The sequence below is a fragment of the Molothrus ater genome, chromosome 20 (genome assembly GCF_012460135.2).
Source record: "Molothrus ater isolate BHLD 08-10-18 breed brown headed cowbird chromosome 20, BPBGC_Mater_1.1, whole genome shotgun sequence".
Taxonomy (NCBI): Eukaryota; Metazoa; Chordata; class Aves; order Passeriformes; family Icteridae; genus Molothrus; species Molothrus ater.
The window spans coordinates 9,412,789-9,439,620 of NC_050497.2; the positions used below are offsets into that span (position 1 = coordinate 9,412,789).

General features: G+C 42.7%; 2 protein-coding genes across 4 annotated transcripts in view; one reads left to right on the plus strand and one right to left on the minus strand.

The window, feature by feature from the left end:
• Positions 1-19,594, plus strand: part of CAMSAP1 (calmodulin regulated spectrin associated protein 1) — a 32,753-nt gene extending 13,159 nt beyond the window's left edge. For 2 of the 3 annotated variants that reach the window (XM_036393669.2, XM_036393672.2), the window contains exons 3-19: positions 3,572-3,834; positions 4,021-4,182; positions 4,825-4,905; positions 5,852-5,884; positions 9,031-9,172; positions 10,134-10,273; positions 10,374-10,470; positions 10,892-11,069; positions 11,657-11,751; positions 12,074-12,158; positions 12,520-14,953; positions 15,643-15,779; positions 15,868-16,076; positions 16,161-16,263; positions 16,590-16,705; positions 16,965-17,083; positions 17,390-19,594. In XM_036393669.2, the coding sequence (XP_036249562.1) occupies positions 3,572-3,834; positions 4,021-4,182; positions 4,825-4,905; positions 5,852-5,884; positions 9,031-9,172; positions 10,134-10,273; positions 10,374-10,470; positions 10,892-11,069; positions 11,657-11,751; positions 12,074-12,158; positions 12,520-14,953; positions 15,643-15,779; positions 15,868-16,076; positions 16,161-16,263; positions 16,590-16,705; positions 16,965-17,083; positions 17,390-17,692 (4,697 nt within the window). In that variant the 3' untranslated portion in view covers positions 17,693-19,594. The remainder of the gene's footprint in view (positions 1-3,571; positions 3,835-4,020; positions 4,183-4,824; positions 4,906-5,851; positions 5,885-9,030; positions 9,173-10,133; positions 10,274-10,373; positions 10,471-10,891; positions 11,070-11,656; positions 11,752-12,073; positions 12,159-12,519; positions 14,954-15,642; positions 15,780-15,867; positions 16,077-16,160; positions 16,264-16,589; positions 16,706-16,964; positions 17,084-17,389) is intronic. The other variant, XM_054516921.1, reaches the window with a different exon arrangement.
• Positions 19,595-23,260: 3,666 nt separating this feature from the next.
• Positions 23,261-26,832, minus strand: part of KCNT1 (potassium sodium-activated channel subfamily T member 1) — a 79,485-nt gene continuing 75,913 nt past the window's right edge. Inside the window, 1 exon segment of the mRNA XM_036393659.2 lies at positions 23,261-26,633. Within this exon segment, the coding sequence (XP_036249552.1) occupies positions 26,513-26,633 (121 nt within the window). The 3' untranslated portion in view covers positions 23,261-26,512.

The following is a 26,832-nucleotide window of genomic DNA, read 5'->3' on the forward strand; positions in this document are numbered from 1 at the left end:
GCTAGAGCAGAAATTTTTGTAGCTACAGCTTAGGTGTTAATTTCTCAGGAGTGAATTTTTTGTGTCGATTTTCTCCAAAATCCAAGGCATAAATGTGTAAAAAACTCAATTTTTAATGAACAGAACTTTTCCAACCTCCAGGTTCAGTTATAGGTCATGGAAAGAAGGTGCTGGAAAAGATGCTGATAGAAACTGGGGCTTGGAAAGCCTGGGACATTTTCTTCCAAAAGAGCATTGGCACATTCTGTAGTGAGACCAGCACAAAGGCTGTGACACCTTTGGTTTGTCTGATCCATAAAAAGGGGGGAGAAAAGGTGTCCATGATAGCAGGGGCTGCTCATGTGGCCATGGTGAGTGATTGAAATCAGCACTGGGTAATTTTGATGGGGTGGAGCTGTTCTAAAAGTGACAGGGCATTTCTGGGATTTCTGGCAGTGTGGGAATTCTGTTGTTTTTAAGGGGGTTGGAGAAGGAGCAGCCCTGGTGCTGCAGGTAAGGATAATTAACAGGTGTGAAAGGTGAGATCAGTGTCTTCAGTTGCACTTTCAGATGCAGATTTCAAATATTGAAGACACCTCTCAATTAAAGCCTTTTTTTGTCTGTTCTGTGTTACCCCTTTTGAGACAACTGCATTGAGTACAGGACATCAATTCTATTTGGAAGTTTCCCAACTCAGAATTTTCCCAACTCAGAAATAATTATCTCAATTTTTAATATACACTAATTTAGCATCCTGTTTGCATTGGAAGTTTTCCTGCCATTTATTTCTCTTTTATTTGTGCCTGCCACTATGTCCAGCATAAATAAATTTGAAATAATAAAGTTAGTATTGTCACTCTTAGGCTTTGATGTGGTTTTTATATCTTTAATTTTTTTATGGATCATTAGTCAGGACATAAGTCAGCTACAGGACTCTTCCTGTGTGTGACAGACAGAAGTGTTCTGTGTACTAATGTGAAAAATAAACCTGGGCAAGTGTTTACAGTGAAATAAATTGCAATTATGGGAGGATTAATGTTGATTAATAACTTCCTGGGATAGTAGGAAGTGAAATTATTAATCCTGGTACTAAAAGTTGTTCCCACCCAGCCCTACCCTTAATCCTGGTCAATCCAAATCCATTCAGTCCTTAAGCAGTTATATGGAGATCAGAAACATGAAATTAGAGGAGTCTTCAGTATAAAAGAAAAAGATTTCAGGTTTCTTGACTGGGCATTCAGATTGAATGACACGATACAAGTTGGGGTTTTTATTTTCTCCTTTTTTGTTTGTGTGTTTTGGGTTGTTTGTTTGGGTTTGTGGTTTTTTTAACGTATTGATTTCTGTGACATGGAATCTCCTCACTAAGAACTAGATCCATTTAGTGCTAGAAAAGGCTTTTAAAAATCATTGAAATGGAGCTGGTTTAATCAGAAACTGATGTGGGAGCTCTGCCTGTCCCTGTCACAGGGGGGCTCAGCTCCCATGGCCTCTCCTGTGTCAGTAATGTGTGTAAAGACCCCAATCCTATGGATTGCTTCCCTCCTGGGTGTGTCAGTGCTGCAGAGAACCCTTTTTCCTTGCTGTGCTTACAGTCTATAAAACAATCCCAGTCTCTCTACCTTGTGGAGAAGGGAAAATCCCCAGGAAAATCTAGACTGGGGATTTCAGGGCTCTTTGTCCACCATTCCAGCCCAATTCCAGGCAGTCACCTCAGTTCCTGAGCTGGTGGAGAGCAGGTATTGGAACAAAACCCCTCATCCAAGTGCTTCTGATTGCAGACTTTTGGGATTTGCATTTTTTTTTGTGTTGTTTTAAAGAAAAGCCTTTAAAATTTGGAGTGGTGCTCGTGCTCTGCCAGAGAAGTACAACTTCATGGATATTTTATGAGCTTGTATTATTTCCTTTCACAAATAATTCTAGTACAAAGCAACGTGTCTTTGGTCCTTAAAGGTGTAGCTGCTTGTGATGAACTAAAATGTTGAATTGCACGAGCTGCTTTGCATTTGGATTTTTGCATCTTTCCTCAGTCTTTAGAAATGGAAGCTGGAGTTCTCTATCTGGAAATGGAAATGGCCATTAACTGGAATGAGCTTTCAACAGCCTTTGAGTTTAGGTCAGGTTGACTAATATTAAGAAGATTAAAAAATATCTGAATTTATTATGTGTTTCACTAAAAATGGACAGCCATGTTAACAAATGCTACTTAGGTGGTGCCAGTGGGTTTGATTTTGTCTCTTCCAACCACCTTCAGTGGAAAGTCACATTCAGTGTCACAGAAAGGAAAAATAATTATCTCCATTTTTAAAAATTTTAGAAAGCTTTTTAAACTTTCTTCCCATTTTGAAAAAGGACCAGCACTGTCTGACTGACAGGAGCTGTTAGACAACACTGGTTTGCTGCATATTTTTATCTAAGTGAGATGTACTTGTAGCTCATGCAATAGCACTCTGTCTCCATCCCTCTTCTTCATGAACATCAAGTGCTCTGCAGCATACAATTACTGTGTGCCTTATTTTGCAGCTCAAAGATATGGGTAGGAGTTTCTTGGAATGGGAAAATTTAATTATTCTGGAAATGAGCTGAATGAAAAGTAAATATGCTGCCAAATTAATAATTCTTTTAAGTGTAGATGTATATATTTAAAATGAACTGTTTAAGTGACTTTGGGGAAAGATATTCAGAGTGACTGGATAGCATCAGATAGAATTTTATGTTTGAAATTTAGGAAATGTCAGGCTTCTATTAAGACAATACACTTGAGGCTAGAAAATATTTTTCTTGGAGCTGCAGACTCTCATTATTCCTGCTCAGTTGTTATAAAGATCAATAGTTCCAGCCTGATTACCCAACATGAGGAGAAGGATTTATTTTGGGATATAGAGCAAGGGATGGATTTGAGATGTCTTGGACATATTTAGAGTGATTGGAATATTGGTTGTTGTTAGTGCCTTTCTCTCCTGCCAGCTCTGAGCTGTGCTGGGAGTAGTAAAAATGTGTTTATGGCTGGTGGTGTGCAAGGGTGAGGCCCTCTGTGTTGCTAATTTTAGCTTCTTCTAAATTATTACACTCAGGGGCTAGGATCAGTTTGATAAAAATCCTAACACAACTGGTGGAAATTGGGCCAAGGCAGAAGAAGTTCAATTTTAGATTTGGTTTAAAGTTCCTGCTTAATCCAAATGGAACGGTTTTGCTTCCTAGGCTTGAATTATTTAAAGGCTGCAAGCTACAAGAGTTTGATTAATGCTCTTGACAAAAAATAGATAATCAGCTCACTGGTTAGTTTGTAAAATGTTCAAGGTTTTAGTCAGATATTTTGGTCTTTTCCTTCTGAATTGCCAGAATCCATTAAAAAATTGGTGGCTTGGTTTGGAGACCCCTGCTGGCGATGGAGTCTTGCAGTTCTCCAGTTGCCGTGCGTGGATGCTTTGGGATTTTGCTGTGAAGATATGGATGAACCTTGTCCATCTGACACCCATTTTAACCTGTGCCCTAACCTGATAATCCCAAATCAAATGTGCATCCCTCTAGCACGTGGGATTGCCCACTGCTGGTGAGGAGCCTTGTGTCACCGCTCTCTCGGCTCTTGCAGACAACGTCCCGGAGGAGCTGAAGGACCCGTTCTACATCGACCAGTACGAGCAGGAGCACATCAAACCGCCCGTGATCAAACTGCTGCTCTCCAGCGAGCTCTACTGCCGCGTCTGCAGCCTCATCCTCAAGGGGGACCAGGTGGCAGCTCTGCAGGGCCACCAGTCCGTGATCCAGGCGCTGTCTCGGAAGGGGATTTACGTCATGGAGAGCGATGATACACCTGTGTCTGAGTCTGATCTGGGCTCTGCACCAATCAAAATGGTTCGCTTAATTAAATCCACCTAATCATCTTCTTTTTATTTAACGCTAGTTAAGAGCTCTTCACTCCATTTACTATTTTAATTTCTAGGTCGTTAACCTTAGCAATGTTTTGGTTTAAATACAGTTAGAAGGTACTGTTTTTAAAAGGGATTTTATTTTCCAATCCTCTCTGTTTGCTTCTCTCAGAGTTCTCATATGGCAATGATTGATGCCCTTATGATGGCCTACACTGTAGAAATGATCAGCATTGAGAAGGTGGTTGCCAGTGTCAAGCGTTTCTCTACATTCAGTGCCTCAAAAGAACTGCCCTATGATTTGGAGGATGCCATGGTTTTCTGGATTAACAAGGTAAAATTCACTTTGGGAAAAGCCTGCCTGTCTTTTCTTGTCAGCTTTCAGATTTTTCAAATGGATTCTGATGCATGCCTTCCTTTCTTACTTGTGCAGTTCTGTCATCCCTTCTACTTTAGCAAGCATCTACTTTCTGGCATCCCTTCTACTTGTTTTTCTTAGGGAAGGATAAAGCTGGTAAATTCAAAAATAAAGACAATAATAAGGAGCTAACTTAGAAAAACTGTAAAAATTGGATTCTTTCTTTTCAGAGAAGTTGCTATGAGGTGTTTTTTGGTTGGTGGGGGTTTTTTAGGTGAAGCCCTGTTTCATGCTAAATAAGAGGATGGACTTAACTCTGACTAGATGGAACATTTAACAGAAGTGCTGGAATTTTTCCAAGGGCAGCAGTTAAGTTACTCTAATTCTTTTGAGTGACAAGAGTCACATTCCAAAGGGAATGTGTCCTTGCAAACCCAGGATTGTGATTTCAGCTCCTGCTAATAGAGACTTGGTCTAGAAAACTGCTGTACCATGCTTTTCTATCAACTTTTTATGTTTGTAGCATGAATTGACTGTTAAGTAACAGGAGCAAGAAGGACACTTGTGGAAACATATCCAGGTGTATTTTAATTAATTTTCTTTGCTATGCCCTTTTAGGTGAACCTTAAAATGAGAGAGATAACAGAGAAAGAGATTAAATTAAAACAACAACTAATGGAAAGTCCAGGGCATCAAAAGGTAAAACAAATTTGTCTTCAGTTGTGATATTGTGTGTTGATGATGGATGGATTTAAATATCAGTATTTTCTTTGTCAGGGAAGTGTGAGGGCTCCAATCCTCAAAAGTGAGGTTTTCTGCATGCACTTTGTTTTGTCTCTGTCATCAGTGCCCTTCCCTGCCTTTGAAGCCCATTGTTATCTCCTGACTTTCCTTTAAGTTTCAGTAGGATGAAAACAACTTGTTTCAACTAAAATAACCTGTATCAACTGTATGTGGGTAAATATGACTCAGCTTTCACAGCACAAAATATATGTTATATATTTTGAAAGCTCTCGGGGCATGTTCTTTTTGCATGTTATTTTTCCAGTGTGTATTTAGGGACTTATTCAGCTTCTGTCCAGGAAGGATACTCTTGGCATTCAAATGTTATATGTGTGTGTTTGTAGTTTTTTCCAGCTTTTTCCCTTGAAATTATATTACAATGCACTAATATTGCAAAATATAGCACACTTTCATTTCTGGAGAATGTCAAATAGTCTTTCTCCAACATAATATCTATCTGAACTCCCAATCTGTGATTTCATAAAACCTTAAATTACAAATAACATATTCTTTCCTCAAATTGGCATTACTAGGCAAAGAGCTCAAAGTGTGACCTATGAACAAGGCACAGTTTAATTTTCATGTTAGTGCTGAAGGTTTTTTATGTGCCTTTTATGGAAAATAATATCCTTCATCAAAAAAGAGATGCTTAATTTACAAGCTGATCTGTGATCTAAAGGATCTCTTGAATTATTTGACCCTATTGGCTATTGAGTCTCTTTAAATCTAAATTTCTAGGCTACAAGGCCTCTGAAATGTGAAAGTGTTTATTGCTGAAGTGCATTTAAGTATTACTGCTTTTAACTTGCATTGCTGATGTTCCTTTCCTATTCCTACGTTCCTTTCCTTGCTTCCTGAGCAGTCTCCTTCCAAATGGTATTGGAAATTAGTACCTGTAAGTGAACTACTTTTACACCAGTTGTCATCCACAAAATCATGGCTCTTTAAACTTCCTCAGAGTGTTTGCTTCCATTGCAATGCTTCTCAGCTGCTCTTTGAAAAACACCTGTGTGAGCTTTTGGGTCATCAGGCTTTGCTTCCATGCCGTGCTTATTGCATACTGTACAGCACACAGCATACTCCCTTTGCAGCATCTCCAAATTGCTTCCACACTGCAGGAGTCAGGGAGCTGGAGTAGCAATAAAAAATCTAGAAAATTACCAGTTGAAATGGTTTGCATTTGCTGGGTGTGAGTAGGAACTGATGGCAGCGCTGAGGTGAGGGAAAAGCTGGGCAGCTTAAAGGGCTGCCTAATCTTGGAATCCATAGTTAAGATACTCAGATGTTTGTGCTTAAATAATGCTCTTACACTGCTCCTGCACCTGCTCTGCTGCAGATTTGTGAATCTGTCAGAGCCAGAGCACTGCTGTTCTCTGAGGTGGGGTAGGAGATGGGCCAGCCCAGTTTGTGGGACAGTTGCTGGGATTGTGTGCTCAGTTAAGGAGCCTGGAGCTGGCACAGTGGGAGGGAAGACAGTGGAACAAAATACTGATTTTTCCTTCTGCTGAAGTGTGAAATTGGAATATCAATTCCACTATATATTAAAAAAAAATCCCAAAACCAACAAAATTGTGCTTATAGAAATCCTGCTTTCTTTTGTCAGAGTTTTCTGGCTTTATTCCATCTTGCAGAGAATTTTCCTTTGTTCCTTTGCTTTCCTCAGCTTTGATGCCCTTTCTCCTGCCCTTGCAGGAGCTGGTTATTCATTTTCTCTCTGGGAAGATGAGCTGTTGTCTCAGTTGTTAATTCCAAAGGGCAGAGCACTTGGAAAAGGCAGGTGTGATCAGGCAGCCTCCCCATGATCCCTCTGCCTTCCCACAGGGAGCTCAGTCCCACTGCAGCCTCCTAATCCTTTGTTTGAGCCAAAACTTTAAATATCTGAAATTAAAGGAAGGAGTAAACAAAGGTTGTCATACTTCTAGTCCACTTAGATTTTAATGGTTTACTGGCAGGTTTTGAAATCTCTCAGAGTTGTTGTCAGGTTCTGTCAATTCTGTGCTTTTTTATTTTGTGATTTTTGTTTGGTTGGAATAGAATAATCTCTATTTCAGTAGCACTGTTTCTGCAGTTACTGCATACAAATGTCATTCACTGTATGCATGGACAGGAGGGTTACAAACCACAACACTTGCCTTAGAAAATAAGGAAGAATTCAGAATTTTCAGTGTAAAAGACTGGAGGGTTAAGAGAATAACAGCTGAGAAAAAAAAAAAAGTAATTAAATCCATAAAAACCCTCTTTGATAAATTTGTGGGGTTTTTCACTAAAGCCAAAAGAAACAAGGAATCTTTACAGATTTTAGTTCTTGGTATTGACTGTCATTGATTTAAATTCCATTTAAGCCTATTGGAAAAGAAATATTTTTTTATCTACTTTAACTACAGGAGGAATTAAAGTTGAAAAAGAATTTCTGAAGGTTTTTTTTTTAATATGCTTACTTTAAGTGGATAAATGCTGACCCTTTCAAGCTAACCAATTTCCCTTGGTGTGCACACTTACTCTGCCAGACTTAACAACCACATTTCTAGTGCATAATGGATGTTGCTGATGCCTTTGATTTGTTTCTTGTTTGAATAATCACCATCCTATATCTCACTGTTTCTCTCTGTAAGCCTGATCTGATGCATGCCCTATCTCACTGCATGCTGGAGCCAGTGGAATATGCTCGTGTGGTACAGTATGATTCCCATCCCATTCCATCTTCGTGGAGTGCTCCAGGCTGGGGAAAAACCCAATTTGCCCCTGGGAAAAGGACAGGAAAAATAGCATTAGCATGCAGAGATAGCTTTGAGTTCCTTGGGAAACTTGGGGTAGCATATGCAAAATAAAGAGAAGAAACTGGTTCTCATTGCTCCAAGTGATCTTCATTGCTCTGAACAGATTTTTTCACAGCCTGTGCCATCCTAAACTGACACCTAGGAATGTGTGTATGTGTAGAGCTTTCCCAGGCTGGCCTGGGATGTGTAGGATGTTGGTAAAACCCAGCTTTCCTCTGATGACTCAGTGTGTGATTGGTGTGTCTGCAGAGCAGACAAGAGATTCTGTTCAGTCCCCGTGCTCTCAGTGCCCTGAAGTGTCCAAGGGATGTTTTCCCAGCACTGCCAGCTCTTTCTGCCAGGCCCTGCAGTGCATTCTGCTTTTGCTTTCCCACCTGCTTTGCTGCTCACTTTAGACACAGCCTCCCATAGTGTGTGGATGCTCAGGAAACAGCAAGCCTGGAACTTGCAAAACTTGCAAGAAGCAATGCCAAGATTTGTTCTTCAGCTGACTGGCTTTGGCAGCTCCAGATTCCCTGAGGGCTGCAGGGTGGTTTGCACCAGAGCTTGATTTTGATCTGTAGTAAATCAAGGGGAGTTTTGCTGGGGATGTCAAGGCCTCCTTCTCTCTGACTATTTTGAAAAAGGTGGTTTTTATTTTTGCACAACACCTGTGTTGCACACAGATGTGCCATGCTCTGGTTCCCTCTGAGAGAACTTTGCTGTCTGTGGGCACAGCAGCAAACCCATGGATGTGGGTAAGGTATGAGAGATCACCAGCCCCTCAGAATTATTTTTGCTGTGTTTTGTTTCTCCCAAGCTTTAAGTGTTCTCATGTAGTTCCCCATGTCTCTTTCCTCGGATCTGCTGCATTCATGCATCTGTGGGGAAGGGTTTTGAGTTAAATTGATTTATAATAAGTTAAAATGTGTGAGAGAAGTGAGGAATCCAGCAGCACAGATTGCTCCTGGCCATGAGGAGACTGAATGGCAGGTGAGCCAGCTGCCCTAGTGCAAGGGGGCTGGGTTAGGTGATCTTTAAGGTCCCTTCCAACCCAAACCATTCTAGGATTAAGAGCAAACACCATTTCCTTCAGAATTGGCTTCCACAGGGAGAAAAGCACAACTTTGCCAGCTGGCTTTGACTTGGGGCAGAATGGCAGAAAGGATCCAGCGAAAAGAGTTTTCAATGCTTAACACAGATTCCTTTTTCCTTACTTTTTTGGGGTTTTTTTTTTGTCTTTTAGCCTCTTCAGCATGATGTGAACCCTTGTTTCTCTCTGTAGGTGCGTTACAGAAGGGACCACCTCTCCAGCAGGCAGTTACCCTATTTCCCTGTGCTGGAAGATCTGATGAAGGATGGTAGTGATGGTGCTGCTCTTCTAGCTGTGATTCACTATTATTGTCCAGAGCAAATGAAACTAGATGGTATGTAATAAAGGTTTTGAGGGAATCAAAGGAATAAAAGGCTTTCAGGCTTTGAAAGCTGAACTAGAAATACATGAAAAATTTAAAATGCAGCACATTTAATAGGTAGTGGAGTATGGCAGGTTGGAGACAGGTCACATATGGAATCTGCATTTTAAAAAGAATCTCTCTTGGATATTGATTTTTTTACTTACTGTATTTAGAAGACTGTGTTCTGTATCTTATGAGCCACAAAAGAATCCTTTCTTTTCCAGTTTTAGATGATGTGGCTTTCTTTGCTTAAATAACTGAGCTTGGTTTCATTGCCATAAAAATGGAGTACATGTCCCCCAGTGCTAGCTGATAATTCTCTTTTTTTTCTTGGCATAACTTGGCATTTTAAAAATCTAGATTATGAAATAGTTTCTCTCAATCTGCAGAAATTGTCACTCTTGGGCATTGCAAAACTTGAGTTCTCTTCCCCAGAAAATGTTTTTTTAATAAATCAATGTCCTTGTTGCATTAACTTCTGCAAATCAACATTTCCTATTGGTTTTTAAATTCTCAGATATGTTGTACCTTGCAGAGCTCCTGAGTGTTTTCAGAAGGAACCAGCACTCTGAATCCTAGGAGTAACCCTTTATTATATGCAAATCAAGATGTCTGATTTTAATTGCTTTTGTATTTTGTCATTATGTGTGTTCTCTGTAGCCTGTTTACCTTTTCTGTGGCTGTGATAGACAGAATCCCCTGTGGATTCAAAAATGAATGCAGAACTGATACTGCTCTCTGTGGTTTTCTTCCTCCTTTTCCTGTCCCTCTGGCACTGAGCAGGTAGAGAAATGTCACTGGTAGCCAGTAAATATCCAGGGCTGCTGTAGAGTCTGTGAAGTTCCTGTATTTAATGTTTCTGTGAGCTGGGGGTGGAAGGGTGATCCCTTGGGAAAGTGCCAGAACTTACGCAGCCCTTTCCTCTTCCCAGATATCTGTTTGAAGGAGGTGACATCAATTGCAGACAGCCTCTATAACATTCAGCTCTTGAGAGAATTCTCAAATGAGTACCTAAACAAATGCTTTTACCTCACCTTGGAGGACATGTTGTATGCTCCTTTGGTTTTAAAGGTAAGAAACACAAGAAAAGATGGATTTTTCAATAAAATGTGGGTAAATCAGGAGTGTTTTGTTAATGTGAGGTGTAATTTTTTTTTTTTTCCTGTTTCAGCCTAATGTCATGGTGTTCATTGCAGAACTCTTCTGGTGGTTTGAGAATGTCAAACCAGACTTTGTACAACCAAGAGATATCCAGGAAATAAAGGATGGTAAGTTTGTGACCACAGATAACTGATAGCCTGTTATTTAGAAAATACTTACATTGCAGTGAAACTGTTGCCTGGTGGTGTTTCCTTAGAAGGTTTATTTCTCCCCAAGATTTATTCTTGCTGGGGATCTTTGAAAAGCAGTAAAGTAGAAGGAAAATTAGTCCTAGATCCACTTGAGTTCTAATTTTTTTGGATGGATAATTTTTGAACATATAATTTCCCCCCCTAAACCCACTAATTAATGTATTAATTTGTAACTTTCATCACGCTCACCGGAAGACAGATATTTTAAATTAAGATCAGTACTTCAGCTTACAGTGTAGACAAAGTTTCCCTTCTACCCTGTGCAATGTGAGAGCTTCCTGTGCTGCTTGCCCCTCCCTGGCCCCTGCGTGGTGCTGATGCTGTCCCTCTGTGCCAGTCAAGGCAGTGATGCAGCAGAAGAGCAGCCGGCCCCCTGTCCCCATCTCCAACGCCACCAAGCGCAGCTTCCTGGCCACTCCTGCCAGCCCCAGCCCAGCAGAGCTGCAGCCCCCAGCCCAGGCAGCCCCTGAGGCCTGCAGCAGGTACTACCTGCACCCCGAGGAGCCTGACTACCTGTGAGTGTGTCTTCATCTTGTTCCACCTTCTCTTTGTGCCTCTGTTTGGATAATCTGGGGATTTGTGCTGCTGAATGCTGTCATTTTGCCACAAAATGGGTGACCTTAGAGTCCCCAGAGGGACTCCAAAGCTGCCCAGGGTCTTGCTTGGAGCAAGCTGCTCTTGTGGAAGGTGTCCATGGAACTGGACAGTCTTCAAGGTCCCTTCCAACCCAAACTATTCTGGGGTTCTGTGAAAACAAACTTCAGCATGATCTGATGTGATTAATGAAAAGAGTTTTCAGCTGACATAAATTTTATAGTGACCTCTAAGTTATTTCAGCCTTTGCTTAGACTTGAATTTACTATTTACATAAGCATTGTCTTAAATCTACTGCATTTAGAAACTTAGTTTAATTTCAGGTAATAGGTTTTCTTTTGTATAGTTACATGTGAAAAACTTCTTTTTAAGGAACTTCTTAAAAATTCATTATGTTTTAAAGAGGATGAGGGTAACTTATCAGTGTGACTTTGCAATTTGATATTTCTTCTGATTATAGAAAAAAAATTCTTTGTAGTAAGTATGAATTTTTACCTTTCTGAATTAGTGGCAAAGGAGGAAGCCCTGCCTTCAGCCCTTCCCATCCACTGCTGCCTTTGAGGCAAAAGCAACAAAAATCTTTACAGGGAGAAGACAGTCCTGGTAAGTCTGCCTTGAATTTGCCTTTCAACAAACAATGACTGTCAATGTCAATAAAATAATTAATTAAAATATAAGGTAATTTCTGTAAATGATTCAGAATTGAATTAATCTGCAGTAACACAAGTGGGTGAGCATGTTGAGTTTCAGTGGATTTTAATTTTTTTCGGGCTTTGACTGTGTCTGGTGGCAGCTGCAGCAAATCTGTTTTCTGCTGCCATCTGTTGGGGAAGGAGTTGACTCTGTTTCTGTTTGCTATTAAATGAGGCAAATGTGCTGGTTTAAAGAGCATTTCTAAACTATTACCAATTAAAAACCTTCTCAGGCCATCGGCATCGTTCGAATTCTCTTACCCGCGTTGATGGGCAGCCACGAGGGGCAGTTCTGGCATGGCCAGAGAAGAAACCCAGGTAATTATTTGTTACAGCATTGCTTGAGGAAATGATACTGGGACAATTTGATTGTGGTAATGTGGTATCACTGCCCTAGAACTGCACTGACAGTCACTTAATTTTGTTTTCTCCTTATGTGCACTTTCAGAGCTGACTGATTTTAGATTTGCAATTGAAAATTTGTTAGCCGTGATTTTCAGCAAGTGCTCTTGAAAATGGAAGTTTCTGAAGTTGCTGCTTGGTATTGCTGGTCACTCGTGGTACAGGATGCATTTTAAAAATAAAACAACTATTTTAGCTCTCTGTATCATGGTCTTTATTTCAACAAATTGTACCTTGTCGTGCTTGAGTGTCAGTAGATTCTTCTTATCTTTTTTAGGCCTCTGTCTCAGCCAACACCATTTGCTCTTCATCATTCTGCCAGTACTGATGTGGACCCTGGCTCTGGTGACAGCATTAGCCTGGCCAGGTCCATCAGCAAGGACAGTCTTGCTTCCAACATTGTCAATGTAACCCCCAAAAATCAGCCCCACCCTCCATCGGTGAAAGCTAATGGGAAGAGTTTGCTGAACAATGTAGAAATGGAGGATGAAGATGAAGAGCTCATTGCCATCATCAGATCTGAAGAAAGGCCAAACCGTGGTGACCCTGAGGTGCAGAATGCAGCAGCCAGGGTGCCCAGCCTAGTGGCCACAGCGTGGTCTCCAAAAACAAACAGTGACCCTGCGGACAGCAAAGCTGAGAGTTTTTACCTGGAGCCTTTAATGCCTGCAGTCCTGAAACCAGCCAAGGAAAAACAGGTCATCAATAAAGAGGATGAGTGTGGGGAGGGGAAACAGAGGAGTTTTGTAACCAAGAGGTTAAATGAAGGACACTTGTCTTTGATCCGCAAGAAAGCCGCGAGCAGTCATGGTGAGCATGACCTCAATAGGACTTTTACTCCCATTTCTAGCTCTGATTTCACTCCAGTTGCAGATGCCAGTCCTGCAGATGCAATGGCCCTGGGGGAAGCAGGTATAGAAGCTTCCAGACCTTTGGCTAGTAGCAGTTTAGATCCTTCCTCTCAGGAGCTATCCACTGGAGGATTCTTTCTTCATGCTGCTAAAGCTGATGATGAGGTAACAAGTAAAGTCAATGTGAGTTATGGGAAAGGTCTTGGCCTGCACGTTCAGGATACAACCTGGACCATGGTGAGACAAGACTCAGAGCCAGATCTCCTGGACATGGAAGATGCTGACCAGGATTTGGTGGCCATAGACAACCATCCTATAGTCACTAAGTACATTGGTGAGGAGGAGTCTGCCAAGCTGCAGGAGGACATGAAGGTGAAGGAGCACGAGGACAAGGACGATGCCAGCGGGCGCTCCAGCCCCTGCCTGAGCACCATCTCCCAGGTGAGCAGCGTGTCCATGGCCAGCGGCAGTGTCCGCATGACCAGCTTTGCAGAGAGGAAGCTGCAGAGGCTCAACAGCTACGAGACCAAGTCCAGCACCAGCAGCTCCCAAAAAACCACCCCAGATGGGTCAGAAAGCTGCCCAGCACCACTGACCACGTGGAAACAGAAGCGAGAGCAGAGCCCCAACAGGCAGAACAAAGACAATGTGAATCTTTTAGCTTCAGAGCTGGTGCAGCTCCACATGCAGCTGGAAGAGAAGCGCAGGGCCATAGAGGCTCAGAAGAAGAAGATGGAAGCCTTATCAGCAAGGCAGAGACTAAAATTGGGCAAGGCAGCTTTCCTGCATGTTGTTAAAAAAGGGAAGTCTCCTGATGGTCCACAACCTCTTAAACCAGAACATTTTGCGAAAGAATATTCCCGGCACAATGGGGAAGATTTAGATGAAGTTTCTTTGGGTTCCAAATCTGAGGAGTTTCTTGTGAAAGAGGAGGAGAGAGAAGAAATGCTCAATGATTCTCAAGAAGTAGCAAAAAAAATGCAGGAAAGCCTGGCTTTTGCTGAACAACACAAACCAAAAGACCCTGCTGCTATACACGATCTGGAAAAAAGTAAAATTATTTCTGTTGCCCTCCTAGAAGACAACGTGACTGAAGCAGATATAAATGAATGTGATCTTTCCATCGAGAAGCTGAATGAAACAATCAGCACCCTGCAGCAGGCCATCTTAAAGATATCCCAGCAGCAGGAGCTGCTCATGAAATCTCCAACAGTGCCATCCCCAGGAACCAGAAGTAACTCTCAGGACCAAAAGGTGAAACCTTCAATTCATTTTGTTGAGCCCCTGTCTCCAACTGGAATGAACAGCCTGCGGAAGCCGCCGCGCCTCGGCCAAGGAAGGACTCCCCGGCCAGGAAGGCCTTCAGAGCTGAAAGTCCCTAAGGACAGGCAGCAGAACTCAGCACGTGTTAAAACCCCAACTCCCAGCCTAGAAAACCTTCCACATTTGAGACCTTTCCCACCCAATAGCTTGGCAAAGACACCCACAGAAGTGGGACTGGAAAGCAGCCCTGACCATGGGAGTGGTTCCCAAGAGAAGTGTTTCTTTGATACCTATAGACTTCATGATGAGAGCAATCAAAGGGCACTTGTTCTTTCCACCTCCAAAGATGCAAATATTCTGTCTGAAATGAGCAAAGAGGTGAATAGCAGCTTCAAGGAAACAGGGTTGAATTCTTCTGATGGCTCAGGAAAAGAAAATGTCCCAGTGGATGAGCCCCTGCGAAGCAAGGCCAATCTCATTGAAGTAGATTTGTCTGATTTAAAAGCTCCAGATGAAGGAGAACTTGAAAACCAGGATAGCTCCACGGATATGATTAGTGAAGGTGATCAGAAGTCTGGTGTGGGTTTTTTCTTCAAGGTAAATGTGTTACCTTTCTCTCTTTGGTTCCTGTTACACACTCACCCAGCATTAGAACTGGTGTTTCCCAGGCTCCTGATGGAGCACAGCCCTAATTGGTTGCAATATTTGAATATAAAAAAGCTGCAGTGGAAAACAATTACTTCTGGAAAAAGAGAGAGATCAGCTCTCAAAACATTTAGTGTCCTAATTTGTGCTTAGCAATGATTATTGTCAGTACCACAAATGTGCTGACATAATACTTTCTCTTTTAATTCCTCTTTCAAGAAAGTCAAACTAGTCTCAGTCTCAGGGAATTTAACTTTTGGGGTCTTTGTAGTGTGATTAATTTGGACTGATTGTCATTCACTGGGATTATTTGTGGCGTCCATCCTGGCCCACATCATAGCTGCACTGTACTTTGCAGGTCTAGAAGGTTTTGTGATAATTAAAGATATTTTAAACCAAGTCAGAGTAAGATGAGCCCCTTTTTTCTCCTAACAGACATAAGGGAACACTAAAACTCTCTCTTAATATTTTCTTGAACAATAAGAGGATTTGATTCACACTCATCAATTCTAAAAATGGAAAGATTTCCAAAAGTAATAGTTTTTCTTCAGATTTTCCTGGAATCATCAGCAATCTTGTGATGTCCAGCTTAATATACTGTCCACTATTCCTTAAATTTTCCATCCCTTTGTGTTTTTCAGGATGAACAGAAAGCAGAGGACGAGCTGGCCAAGAAACGGGCGGCGTTCCTCCTGAAACAGCAGCGCAAGGCCGAGGAGGCGCGGCTGCGGAAGCAGCAGCTGGAGGCTGAGGTGGAGCAGAAAAGGGATGAGGCTCGGTAATGATGCACAGCAAAGAATTTCTCTGTATTTCAAGGTCAGGAGGCTGCTCCATGCTGAATGCACTGTCCTTGTGTTCTGTGGCAGCCGCAAAGCTGAGGAGGACCGGATACGGAAAGAAGAGGAGAAGGCTCGGCGAGAGCTTATCAAGCAAGAATATCTGAGGAAAAAACAGCAGCAAATTTTGGAGGAGCAAGGGCTTGGGAAGCCCAAATCCAAGCCCAAAAAACCCAGGCCAAAGTCGGTCCATCGTGAGGAATCTTACAGTGATTCAGGCACCAAGTGTTCTTCTACACGTAAGGATTGGCTTTGTTTGCTCCCTCTGAGTTTCCAATCTGCTGTCACCAAATGTGTTTGACATTTTCTCTCCTGTTTTGTAGCTGATAATTTGAGCAGTGCTCAGTCTGGTTCCAGTCTGTCTTTGGCCTCAGCAGCAACAACTGAGCCTGAAAGTGTTCACTCTGGTGGCACTCCCTCGCAGAGGTACAGCCAGCTTCTCTTGGGTTTCTCTGTCCCGGGCAATGAAACAGATTTGGGCTTCAGTGCTGTTTGCTTCACCTCACTGGCAGAGCAGCACAGTCAGCATTGCTGAATTCATCTGGTTTATGTGGCTACAAACGTGTAATTTTGTTTTGTTTCTCCCAGAGGAGTCAGAATTTTGCTTTGATTTCTAGCAAGGAGGATCTGACTGTTCTGGGGAGGAAAAGGGAGAATATTCTGTTCCATTCAGGGACAGCAGCATTTATGTGAGATTACAGGGCCAAACCCCAAAACCTTGGCATGTAATTTTTTATTTATTTTCCTCCCAGAGTTGAATCAATGGAGTCCTTACCCATTCTGAGCAGAAATCCCAGCAGAAACACAGAGAGAGACTGGGAGAATGCTTCCACAGCATCTTCTATTGCTTCAGTGGCAGAATACACAGGTGCCTGCTTTGTTTTAGTTTAGTTGCTTTTGTTTAGTTTGTTTTATTCATTTATTATGCATACCAGGTCAGGAAAACCTGTGATGTGTTTCATGTTATTTCTGAGAAGTTGTCAACTGTATTTTGTTCTGTTTAACATCTCTAAAAGTAAGTCATTCTAGAAAAATAATGAGGTTTTTTTTTTTTTTTTTGCTTTGGATGAAAATCTTAGCTTTGATAAGTGTAAGGCAGATAATTTTGACTTCTTTATCTTCCTTAGGTCCAAAATTATTTAAGGAACCCAGCAGCAAATCCAACAAACCCATTATTCACAATGCTATATCTCACTGCTGTCTTGCTGGAAAAGTGAATGAACCACATAAGAACTCAATATTAGAGGTAAACATTAAAATTATTAATGCACTCTCAATCACATGGGTCTGTAATGCTGATTCCATAGCCCCACTGCTGTGCAGTGTGAATTCCATTTCCTATACTGTGGCTGTCGAGAGCATTTTTTGCTTTCCCCATGGAAAACACGATCCCGTATTTACTGTGTATTTACTGGGAACTCTGTACTTAGAGTTCTGCTTTTAGGTTCATAAAGGGACTGGAAAATTCTGGTAAGAGGAGCAACTCTTCAGCTTAAAGCTTGGCATGGTTGTCCCAGTGAACAGCCCCTGTACCTGGTTGTTTTTGCTGCAGGAGCTGGAGAAATGTGATGCCAACCACTACATCATCCTGTTCCGCGACGCCGGCTGCCAGTTCCGAGCACTTTACTGCTACTACCCCGACACGGAGGAGATCTACAAGCTCACTGGGACAGGGCCAAAGAGCATCACCAAGAAAATGATTGATAAACTCTATAAGTACAGCTCGGACAGAAAACAGTTTAACGTGATCCCAGCCAAAACCATGTCTGTGAGCGTGGATGCTCTCACCATCCACAACCACTTGTGGCAGGCCAAGCGACCCGCGGTGCCAAAGAAGGGCCAGACTCGGAAATGACACCCAGCTCCTGGGGAGAAGGTTGGCTCACTGGGATTGCATTGACAGAAGACATGTTTACCATTTTCCTCCAGTTTGGTATGAAATGTGCAGACCATAGACATTTTTTAAGAAGCTTCGGGACAGAGAACCGTGGATGCAAGTTCTTGAGGATGAAGGAACGTTGCCAGTGTTTTTTATGAATGATGAATCTGCTGTTACACCCAATGCTAACTACTGTGGCTTTCAGCTGACGAGGGACTGTGCATGTAGCAAGATCTTGAACAAGTGGATTTCCTTTTACTTGAAGCTTTTCATCGGTACAAATTGGGAATAATTTAATTCTCTTTCCTCTCCACCTCGTTCCCTCCTTTTTCCTGGCATTCTTAAAAGTTGGCAAGCTCCGAACTTAGGCAGAAGGATTGAACAGATCTTGGGTGAAGTGCTTTGGGTTTGGTTTGGTTTTTTAAACAGTCTTTAGGGAAATCTTCCTTTCAATCCTTTTTGAGGAACTGTTGAATACATCCAGTTGTTGTACTGTACCTACTGCCAACGTAAGTCCAGCTCTCAGATTTCTGATAAAAGCCCCAACTTGTGCTGCTCAGAACAGAGTTTACTTGCAGGATCTGTGTAGGATAAGCATTGCAAGGATTGCAAAAAAAGCCAGTCTTTTTCTAAAAAAAAAAACAAATATAAAAAATTGTTCACAAATGTAAAGATCTCTGGAATACAATCATGAATAGGCATAACAGGTGCTACTAGCTGGAATGTGCCTGCCTGAAACTTGAGGCAAGCTGAATGGAGCCCAGTGATTACTGATTTCAGTTTCAGGTAGTGTCCTAAAGATTTGTTTGCTTTAATAAAGGTGGATGCTGGTAGGTATAGAACATTTCCACTCTGAGCACGCTACTCCTGTACGATGGTGCACTTAATGATCACAGATTTTAATGTTTTTATTACATCATGAAATGTAATTCTACTTTCTTTGTCCTGTCTTTATTCTGAATGAGCAGCATGCTCTACAATGAAGAGTGTGTTACGTTTTTTATTTTGGGTGATATATTAATATATATTGATTTGTTTTTCTCATTTGAAAGCAATTTTTAAACAGAGACATTTGCATTTGTTTCAAAAGCCCAAATAAGTCGAATGGCTTGGATTTCTTTTCATGTTGAAATATTAAATCTTGAGTTATGACCTTAAAAGTCTTTGTGTTTCAGCAGATTAAATTTTTGTCTGTGGTAACAGGGTACATTTGCAGTTCCTTTTTTTTTTTTTTTTGGTTTTTTGGTTTTATTTTTAACCACTCCCATGTCTCATTCTTGGCCCCATCTGGTTCCCAAGCAGGTTTCTGTAGCTATTCCCTAATTAATTTAATCTGCTAACGAGCTCCTGCTCCCTGGGTTTGACACTTCCTACCTGCAGCTCCTGTAGGTTCTGACGTGGGTTTGCACATGTTTACTTTTCTTTGAAGTGTTACTTGAATTTGTGTCCCTCGAGTGCAGAAGGCCCTGCCCGTCCTCGAGAGGAACTGAGCTCTAGATCTCTAAATCCAGAGTGATTCTTGACCTTGGAGATGATGGAAGGTGCAGAGAGTTATTGTACATAGGGGAGCTGGGGGATGGCATGAAGTGAAGCTAGCTAGAGCAAAGTGAAGGTCTTCCAGTGCAGTCTCTCCGTGGTTTTTCCCCTTCCAGGACTCCCTGACTAGGCTGCTGCAACTTTGTAAATTATGTTAGATAGTTTGCTGCTTGTAAATAATTAAAGGCTTTATGGTTTCTAAAGTGCTGAGTATTAAACACCGTCATGAGTGGAACTTTTGTTACCATGCTTTTCATGCTTGTGCTTTATTTCTCACTGTTTGATATTATAAACCATATTTATTTTATGAAACACTGAAGTTTAATAAAAATCATTAACTGATTTCCTTTTTATTTCATGTGTACTTTTGTTGGTGTGACACTTCATCCCCTCCAAGAACTAATACACTTTAAAGATGTGCTGTTCTGTTTGGTAAAGCTTCACCTGCAAGGACCTGCAAGAACTTTGTGACAAGAGCTTGCAGTGGGACCAAAAAACTCTCAGAAAAATGGGAAATAGTTTAAGGATCAGTTTCATCTGACTCTTGAATCTGTCTGCTGGGGTTCGTTTGATCTGTGCAGTGACTCAGTGGCAGAATTTTGGTAATTTTCTAGTCACTGTTGAGGTTTGGGTTCAATTTATGAAATTCTGAATACAGAGGATTTCTCACTGGTTTTAGTGACCTCATGTTTAACCTTTCCCTGCCAAGCACAGAAAATCCTAATAAGGACATAATAAAATCCTAAAATCCTAATAAGGTGATCTGGACCCTGCTAACTTCTAAAAATCCCTGCTTAGAAAATGGGGTTTTGTCCTTGCAGAGCACAGTGTGAATGCCTGAAATGAGGGAAATGTGTGGGAATCCTGTTCCCTCAGCCCCAGGGCTGGGATCCCTGCAGGTAAATGGAATTAAATTGGCATCCTGCAGCTTAAGCTGCTTGTTTGGGTTGGTTTTCCCCAGGATTAGAGCCAGGGTTGTTCCCTCTCAGCTCTGTCCAAACAAGCAGGACTGGATAAAAACTCCTCCAGCTGCTCCCAGAGGTTCTGCTTGTGCTTCCTGGGCAGCAGGAGGAAGTGGGAGCTCTGTCTGGGACGCCTCTCTGTTTCTTCCTAACAAATCCAAGACTGTACATCTTTAAAGTGCTTTAAGTGCAATTTGTGCCTTTCCAGCTCTGTCCATCAGTCTGTGTGTTCCATGTGCTCTTTGCATCTGTACTTGGTGTGGTTTTGTCCCATTTTTCATCCTGCTCTCAGCTGGGGGAAGAGTTCAAGCCAATATAATCCAAAATAATTTGGAAAATACTGATTTACTTTGGAAGCCTTCACCTACACTGGGAGGGCTGAGGGTGCCAAGAAAATAAAGGTGATTTTTGTCTCCACTGCACTGGGGAGTTGAGTGTAGAAATCTCTGGAGTTTGGGGCTGCAATTTGAAGTAAGAATGACAGAAATGAGATCTCAGGACTTGAATTTTCCATTCCTTTTGCTTTTTTTTCCCCCCACAAATCCCAGAACTGATGACTGGAGCAGTGTCAGACTACCCCAAGCCCCCTCACTTTCTATTTTATTTGATTTATTGTTTAAATATAGCAACAATGAGGTGTCTCCTGTTCACTCTGAGCTGACTTTCCTGGGAATTTGCTGCTGGTCCCACCCCTGGAATGGAGCAGTCCTTGTGGATGTGGACTAAGCTGCCTTGCTTATCCAATTAAGTGGTTTGCAGTTAATTAGGGGGTTAAATGTAATTAACTTTCAGCAGTTGAGGGACAGGCAGGTGGCTGAGGGGGATGGGTTTGGGGGTCAGGACATGCCAAGCGTCCTTGGGATGAAGCTGTGCTGGGATTCTCCAAGGACATCACTCCAAAAAGAAGATTTTGGAGAAATTTAGTACCATTTTAGTGCTGTTCATCTGCAGAACTGAAGAAATCTGGGAATTTTGGGGCTGTATGCCTCAGATCAGTGAAAGTTTATTATATAAACTTCTTCAGACCAGTTGAAAATTGGAATATTCATATAGTCCACTATAATTAAGTGTATTTTCCACATTGCATTAAAAATTTTACAATTAATTCCAGGCTACCACTCAGACATTGGACTTCTCTTACCGTGTAGTAAGTGAAAAATAATTACAGGTTTTTAAATTTTGTTACTCTAAAAATAGATATATATATATATATATATAATATATATTTATATATATAAATATATATAATATTTATTTATATATATTTATATATATAAATATGTAATATTTATTTTTATATATTTATATATAAATAATATTATAAATGTTACAATTATATTAGATAGATATATATATATATATATATATATATATATATATAATATTTCCCTGAGCTTTCTGTTGCAGGTTTGTTAAGGCTTGGTTTGGTTTTAGAGGGTTTGAAGATTTCAAGCTTCCCATGGGCCTATGAAAGGTGCATTTTTTACTCTTCTGCTGCAAGTGGTAAGTTCAGCTCTTCTTTGAAAGAAATTAACCCAAATTTTTAAGGAAAATGCCATTCCAGAACTGGAATTTTCTGCCCCTTCTTCTCCAGCCTGTGCTGAGCACGGGTACGTTCCTGTTGTAAAAGTTACAGGGTGGATTTAATTTATTTGTCTGTGCTAAATATAAATTCACTTTTATCTTGGTGCTGAAATCCTGTCATAGTTTTCTGATCCATCCCTCTGAACTTGTTAGGAAATAACACATTTATTGTAGTGGAGGGGAAAAAAAAACACCTCTGGGGAAGTGTGTGCAGCAGGGATCATGAAATATTCAATATCCAGCATTTGTTAAAATTCAAATGAGGCACTTGAAAGAATGGTTTGAAGCCCATAAACCTTCCCAAATTATTGTGGCATTACCTGGAAATCTTAGCAAAGGAAAACCTCTTTCTTTTGACTCTGTTTTCCAGGGAATAACGACAAAAACTGAATTTACCAGCAAAAATAAAAAATCTTTCCTGGGTTTTGTTTCCTTTTTGTTTCCCAGCCCCACCAACCCCATTATTTTTTATGTATATTTTAGTGCTCTAGATTTTTTTAATCTGCTACAAGGCATTTGTAGTGTTAGAAGTTGATTTTCCTCAACGGGGGCAAATATTTGAATGAATTTCGGTTCATTTTGCAGAGTTATTTCCTCTTCTTTTCTCTGTCTGCTGCTGTGGAAGGTGGAACAAGAGGGAAAAAGTGAAGAATCCACTGCTGGGAAACGCTGAAATCCCCTTGTGCAGAGCATTAAATCCTGTTCTGCAGCCTTGGCTGGGTTTTCAACCACTGAGAGCTGCTCTTGGTGGTGTTAACATCACCTTATTTTGGGTGTAATCATTGCAATTTGGATGTCCTGGAAAATCAAGAGGATTTTGTTCTCCATGTACAGATTTGTCTGGTTTAAAGCCAATAATTAAAAGGTAATTTATCAGGGACTTGGCTTCCTGCTGCACTTTCTCAGTTCCTCACGTGTATGTTCAGCCCAGAATGATCTTTCCTATTTAAGGGATATTGTTTGTGTCCTTCTGTAGGATTTTAAATAAATCGATTTTTACAGTATTTGCCTAAAATGCTGAATAAAAAAAAATCTTTGCTTACCTGCATTTGATGTCCAAGCTAAAATCATTGTGTGTGAGTGTAGCATGCTCTAGAAATGTTGGGATCTTCCCTGAAAACCTCAGAAACTTTGAAGCCAGTGACAAATTTTGAAGTGCTGGGAGGTAGAAGAACATGTACTGAATGTCGGCTGAACATCAGTTAAAAACAATCCCCTTAAATACATGGAAAATTTAATGCATTTATTAAATCATAAAAATTAGGATTAAATAAATGAATTAAAAAATGTTTAAAAGCTTCTCTACCACACCAGGCCCTTTGTGCCTGAATGCACAAAGAGTTTGGAAATAAAGTTAAAAATTAAAGTTGGGAAGAGCTGCCTTGGGCCTCAGCTTAAACCACATCTTCCTATGGCTTTTCAAACAGATTCCCTGAAGGAACAGAAAAATCAGACAGCAGTGTCTCCTGTTGCTGCATGCAGCTCTTTTATTGTCATTTATCTTTACAGAAATGTGAAGCATCTTCACAAGGATTGTACAAAACCCTCTCCCCTGGCTGGCTGATCCCAGCAGAGCAGCTCCCGGCGCTCGGTCTCCGAGAGGAACGACGGAGTCGCTGTTGCTGATAAAAATCCATGCAGGAGCTGAGCTTGGAATAAAACTGTCCTGTTCTATAGAGGTTAAATAAAAAGGGGGATAACAGGAAATAAATATGCTCATAACATTGGTTGGAGTAGTTGAGTTTAATGCAGGATATGTGGGTTTAGTCCATATCAAACCGTTAGTGGACACGGAACATGCGCCAGAGCCGCTGCTGGAAAACCCCAAAACGTCCCCGCTGTCCTCGTTTCTGCATCCCCCAGGGCCTGCCAGGTCTCTGCATTGGAACACAACTATTTCCTGCAGAAAATGGGATTTTTCCATGGCTGGAAGCAGTAGGCATTCTCCTGCTCCCATGGAAGCTCCTTGTGGGCCCTTTCAGCGGCAGGAACGATTCTTTGTCGCTGCATCAACGTTTCCAGGACCATTAGAAAAATAAACTGCTTTTGTTTTTACATTAGTAGTGTAACTGAGGCTAAGGAATTAGAAAAATGAACCCTTTGTTCTCAGACTTGCATTGGCCACAGGTGAGTATTTACAGGGTTTTCCCCATCCCATGGGAAGGTCGGCTGGAAATTTACACCAGAGGAGGAACCCGAGGCTTTGTACACGGAGCTTCCGTCTCAAATGCAGGGACTTTGTACACTGAACAAACAGAAGCATTGTCAAAATACAGGAAAATCCAGGGCATTTGATAATATCACAAACCACACAGAGGCCTCAGTCCTTTTGGCACATGGTTTCTTCCTGGGATCATTTTCTCCCCGGATTAAGGGCAGGGAGGAGCTGTGTGTGCCCGCTGAGGAAGGGGGGACCCAGCACCGCGGCCAGTGGAGCCTCTGGAACACAGACCCTGGGTTTGGCCACAAGGCTGACCTGGCTGCTCAGGGCTGGAGGTGAAATTTTAAGTAATTTTTAAAAGAAATGTAATTTTCTTGCCATGGGAGGGTTGAGCTGAGGAGCTGCACTCACTTCCCTGTGCTCTCACACACAGCTCACAGCCAAACAAACAAAAAATAACAAAAATGTTCTCAGTAAATACATTCAAATAATCACGCCTTTTGTTTTATTTGGGCTGGGCTTTTGTTTGTTTGCTAGTTTGGGTTTTTTTTAACCTGTAATACTGCTTTGCTCTACTCTCCCTTGAAAGCAAAGTGGGGTTTGGAAAATGATCCATATTAAATTCAGAAAATTATATACATTCACACTCCACGATCTGAGCATCCTGAGGCTTCGAGTTAGCACAGAGCCCACGTGTCCTTTTGTACTTCAACCACACCTACTTTTTAGCCTATAATTTCTTTTTGCCACTTTTAAATGACAGATTTGGCATGTGAAGCTGCAAACAGAAATAAATAAAACATTGTGCCTGCCTAAACCAAACAGATCCGAAACTAATCATTAAAAATCCATCAAAACAACCCAAAAAGCTTTAAAGACAGTTCTGTTTGTGCCCACAGCTCAGCAGGGTGGGAGGGGTGCACTCTTTGCTTTTACCTGTGGTACCTCACCGGGCCTGGGATGTGCCACCACTCAGGGGCTCCTGCCTGGCACTTCAGGAAAAAACAACAATAAAAAAAAAATAAAAGCTGGACCCCAAACCTCATCCAGGCACAGCAGGTCTCTCTCAACCCCCTCTCGAGGTGATACCAGCCTTGGCACTGGTCCTACCCTGGGCATCTCTGCCCTCCCTCAGGGCCGTGGGCAGGATGGGCAGCACATCCCCACAGGTTGGGGCAGCTCCCCAGCTGTTTAAAACTCACTGAAATCAGGTTTTGGTTTGTTTTTTTTTTTGTTTTCTTTGTAAACATTGATTGGGGGTGCATTGGGGAGCACACAGTGAATGGTAATGGCAATAAACCATTCAGTGAGTGCAGGAGGCTGATGGGATTTCATGGCCATGTTGTGCTTTACAAGCTCCTTGCTAAAAAAAAAGAAAAAAAATCACATTGGAATTGTAAGATATGAACATGAAAGTATAGAAAGTTAACAACTCAGTTATTCACTTGGCAGTCAAATAAACCCTTTCCACATCAAAGTTGTAGAATGTGCAAAAGCAGAACGGAAACACGTCTGGTGTTTGTGGTGGTGCCAGGTCCCTGCAGGTCGGGGGGGACGTTCATGCACCTCTGCTGCAGGGGAAGCCACGGGGACAGAGGGGACAGAGCCGAGCAGGGGGGGCTGGAGCTGCCAGGGGTGGCTGTGGGGGACAGGCAGAACCCGCTGCCATAACGGTGTCACCGAGCTGTGACCGCGGGGAGGGGAAGGACAGCAGGACATGGCCAGGACACACGGGGGGGGTTGGACCCCAGACTGCCCTGGCCAGAAAGGGCGAGTGGAGCCACCAAACCTGCACAGCCCACCCAGCCCAGCCCAGCCCAGCATCCCCAATCCCCCAGGCAGCTCAGCCCCAGCAGGACACAAACCCAGCGGCCCCAAGGCTCTGCCACAGAGCTGGCCCCGCTCTCGGTGCCCTGGGCTTGGCGTGACCAGGGTTTGTGAGGTGCCCCGAGGCTCTGCCACAGAGCTGGCCCCGCTCTTGCTGTGTTGTGGTTTGTGAGGTGTCCCAAGGCGTGGAGGCCCTGCCGGGCCCTGTCCCCTCCATCCCGGCTGTCCCACAGCCACCAGAGTCCTCGTGGCCACCCAGAACAGAAACCCAGCCGAGGATGAAGAACGTGAGTGACAGAGCAGGAGTTTCGGTACCCTGGGGGACACCTGGTGAAGGAGGAGGAGGAGGAAGAGGAGGAAGAGGAGCAGAGTTTTGGTGCAGTTTTCCTCTCGTCTTTACCAACCTGCACCCTCCAAGCTGACTCCAGCCACAGCCCTGCTCCCGTCGCTGTCTGGGCTCAGCCCCGTCCCGCCAGCACCAGCGAACGCTTTCTCACTAGTTGCGGTATCGGTAGAAAAGTTAAAATCCCCGGGGGCACACACGGCCACCGGCTGCGTCCGGCTGTGCCGGGGCTCCGGGCATCCCTCCCGCGGGCACGGCCGGCCTGGGCATCCCCCACCAGGCTGGGCATCGCCTCCTGCGGGGCACCGCGGGCAGCAGCGCCTCCCCCGGGCCGGGCCGGGCCGGGCCGGGCCGTGCTGTCCTTGCCCGCCCTCGGGCGGCGCTCACAGCTGGGTCTCGTCGCGCGTCTCGGGGTTGCCCGAGCCCAGTTTGTTGCTGCAGCTGCTCTTGCGGCTGTGGCCGTCGTTGGCCACGTGGGCCAGAGGGTCGGAGCGGATCAGGTACCTGCGGGACACAGCCTGGTCACGCTGCTGGACAGCGCAGCTCCCCCTGGGATTCAGGCCAGGATGCACAGGGATGCCCCGTGGAGATGCGGTGCTTGCAGAGCACGGTAGTTGTTCGCATGAAAGGTGTTAAATGATAAGAGGTGTAAATGTAAATGCCATAAAATAATATAGAATAAATGATCAGGAGTTATTCCTCA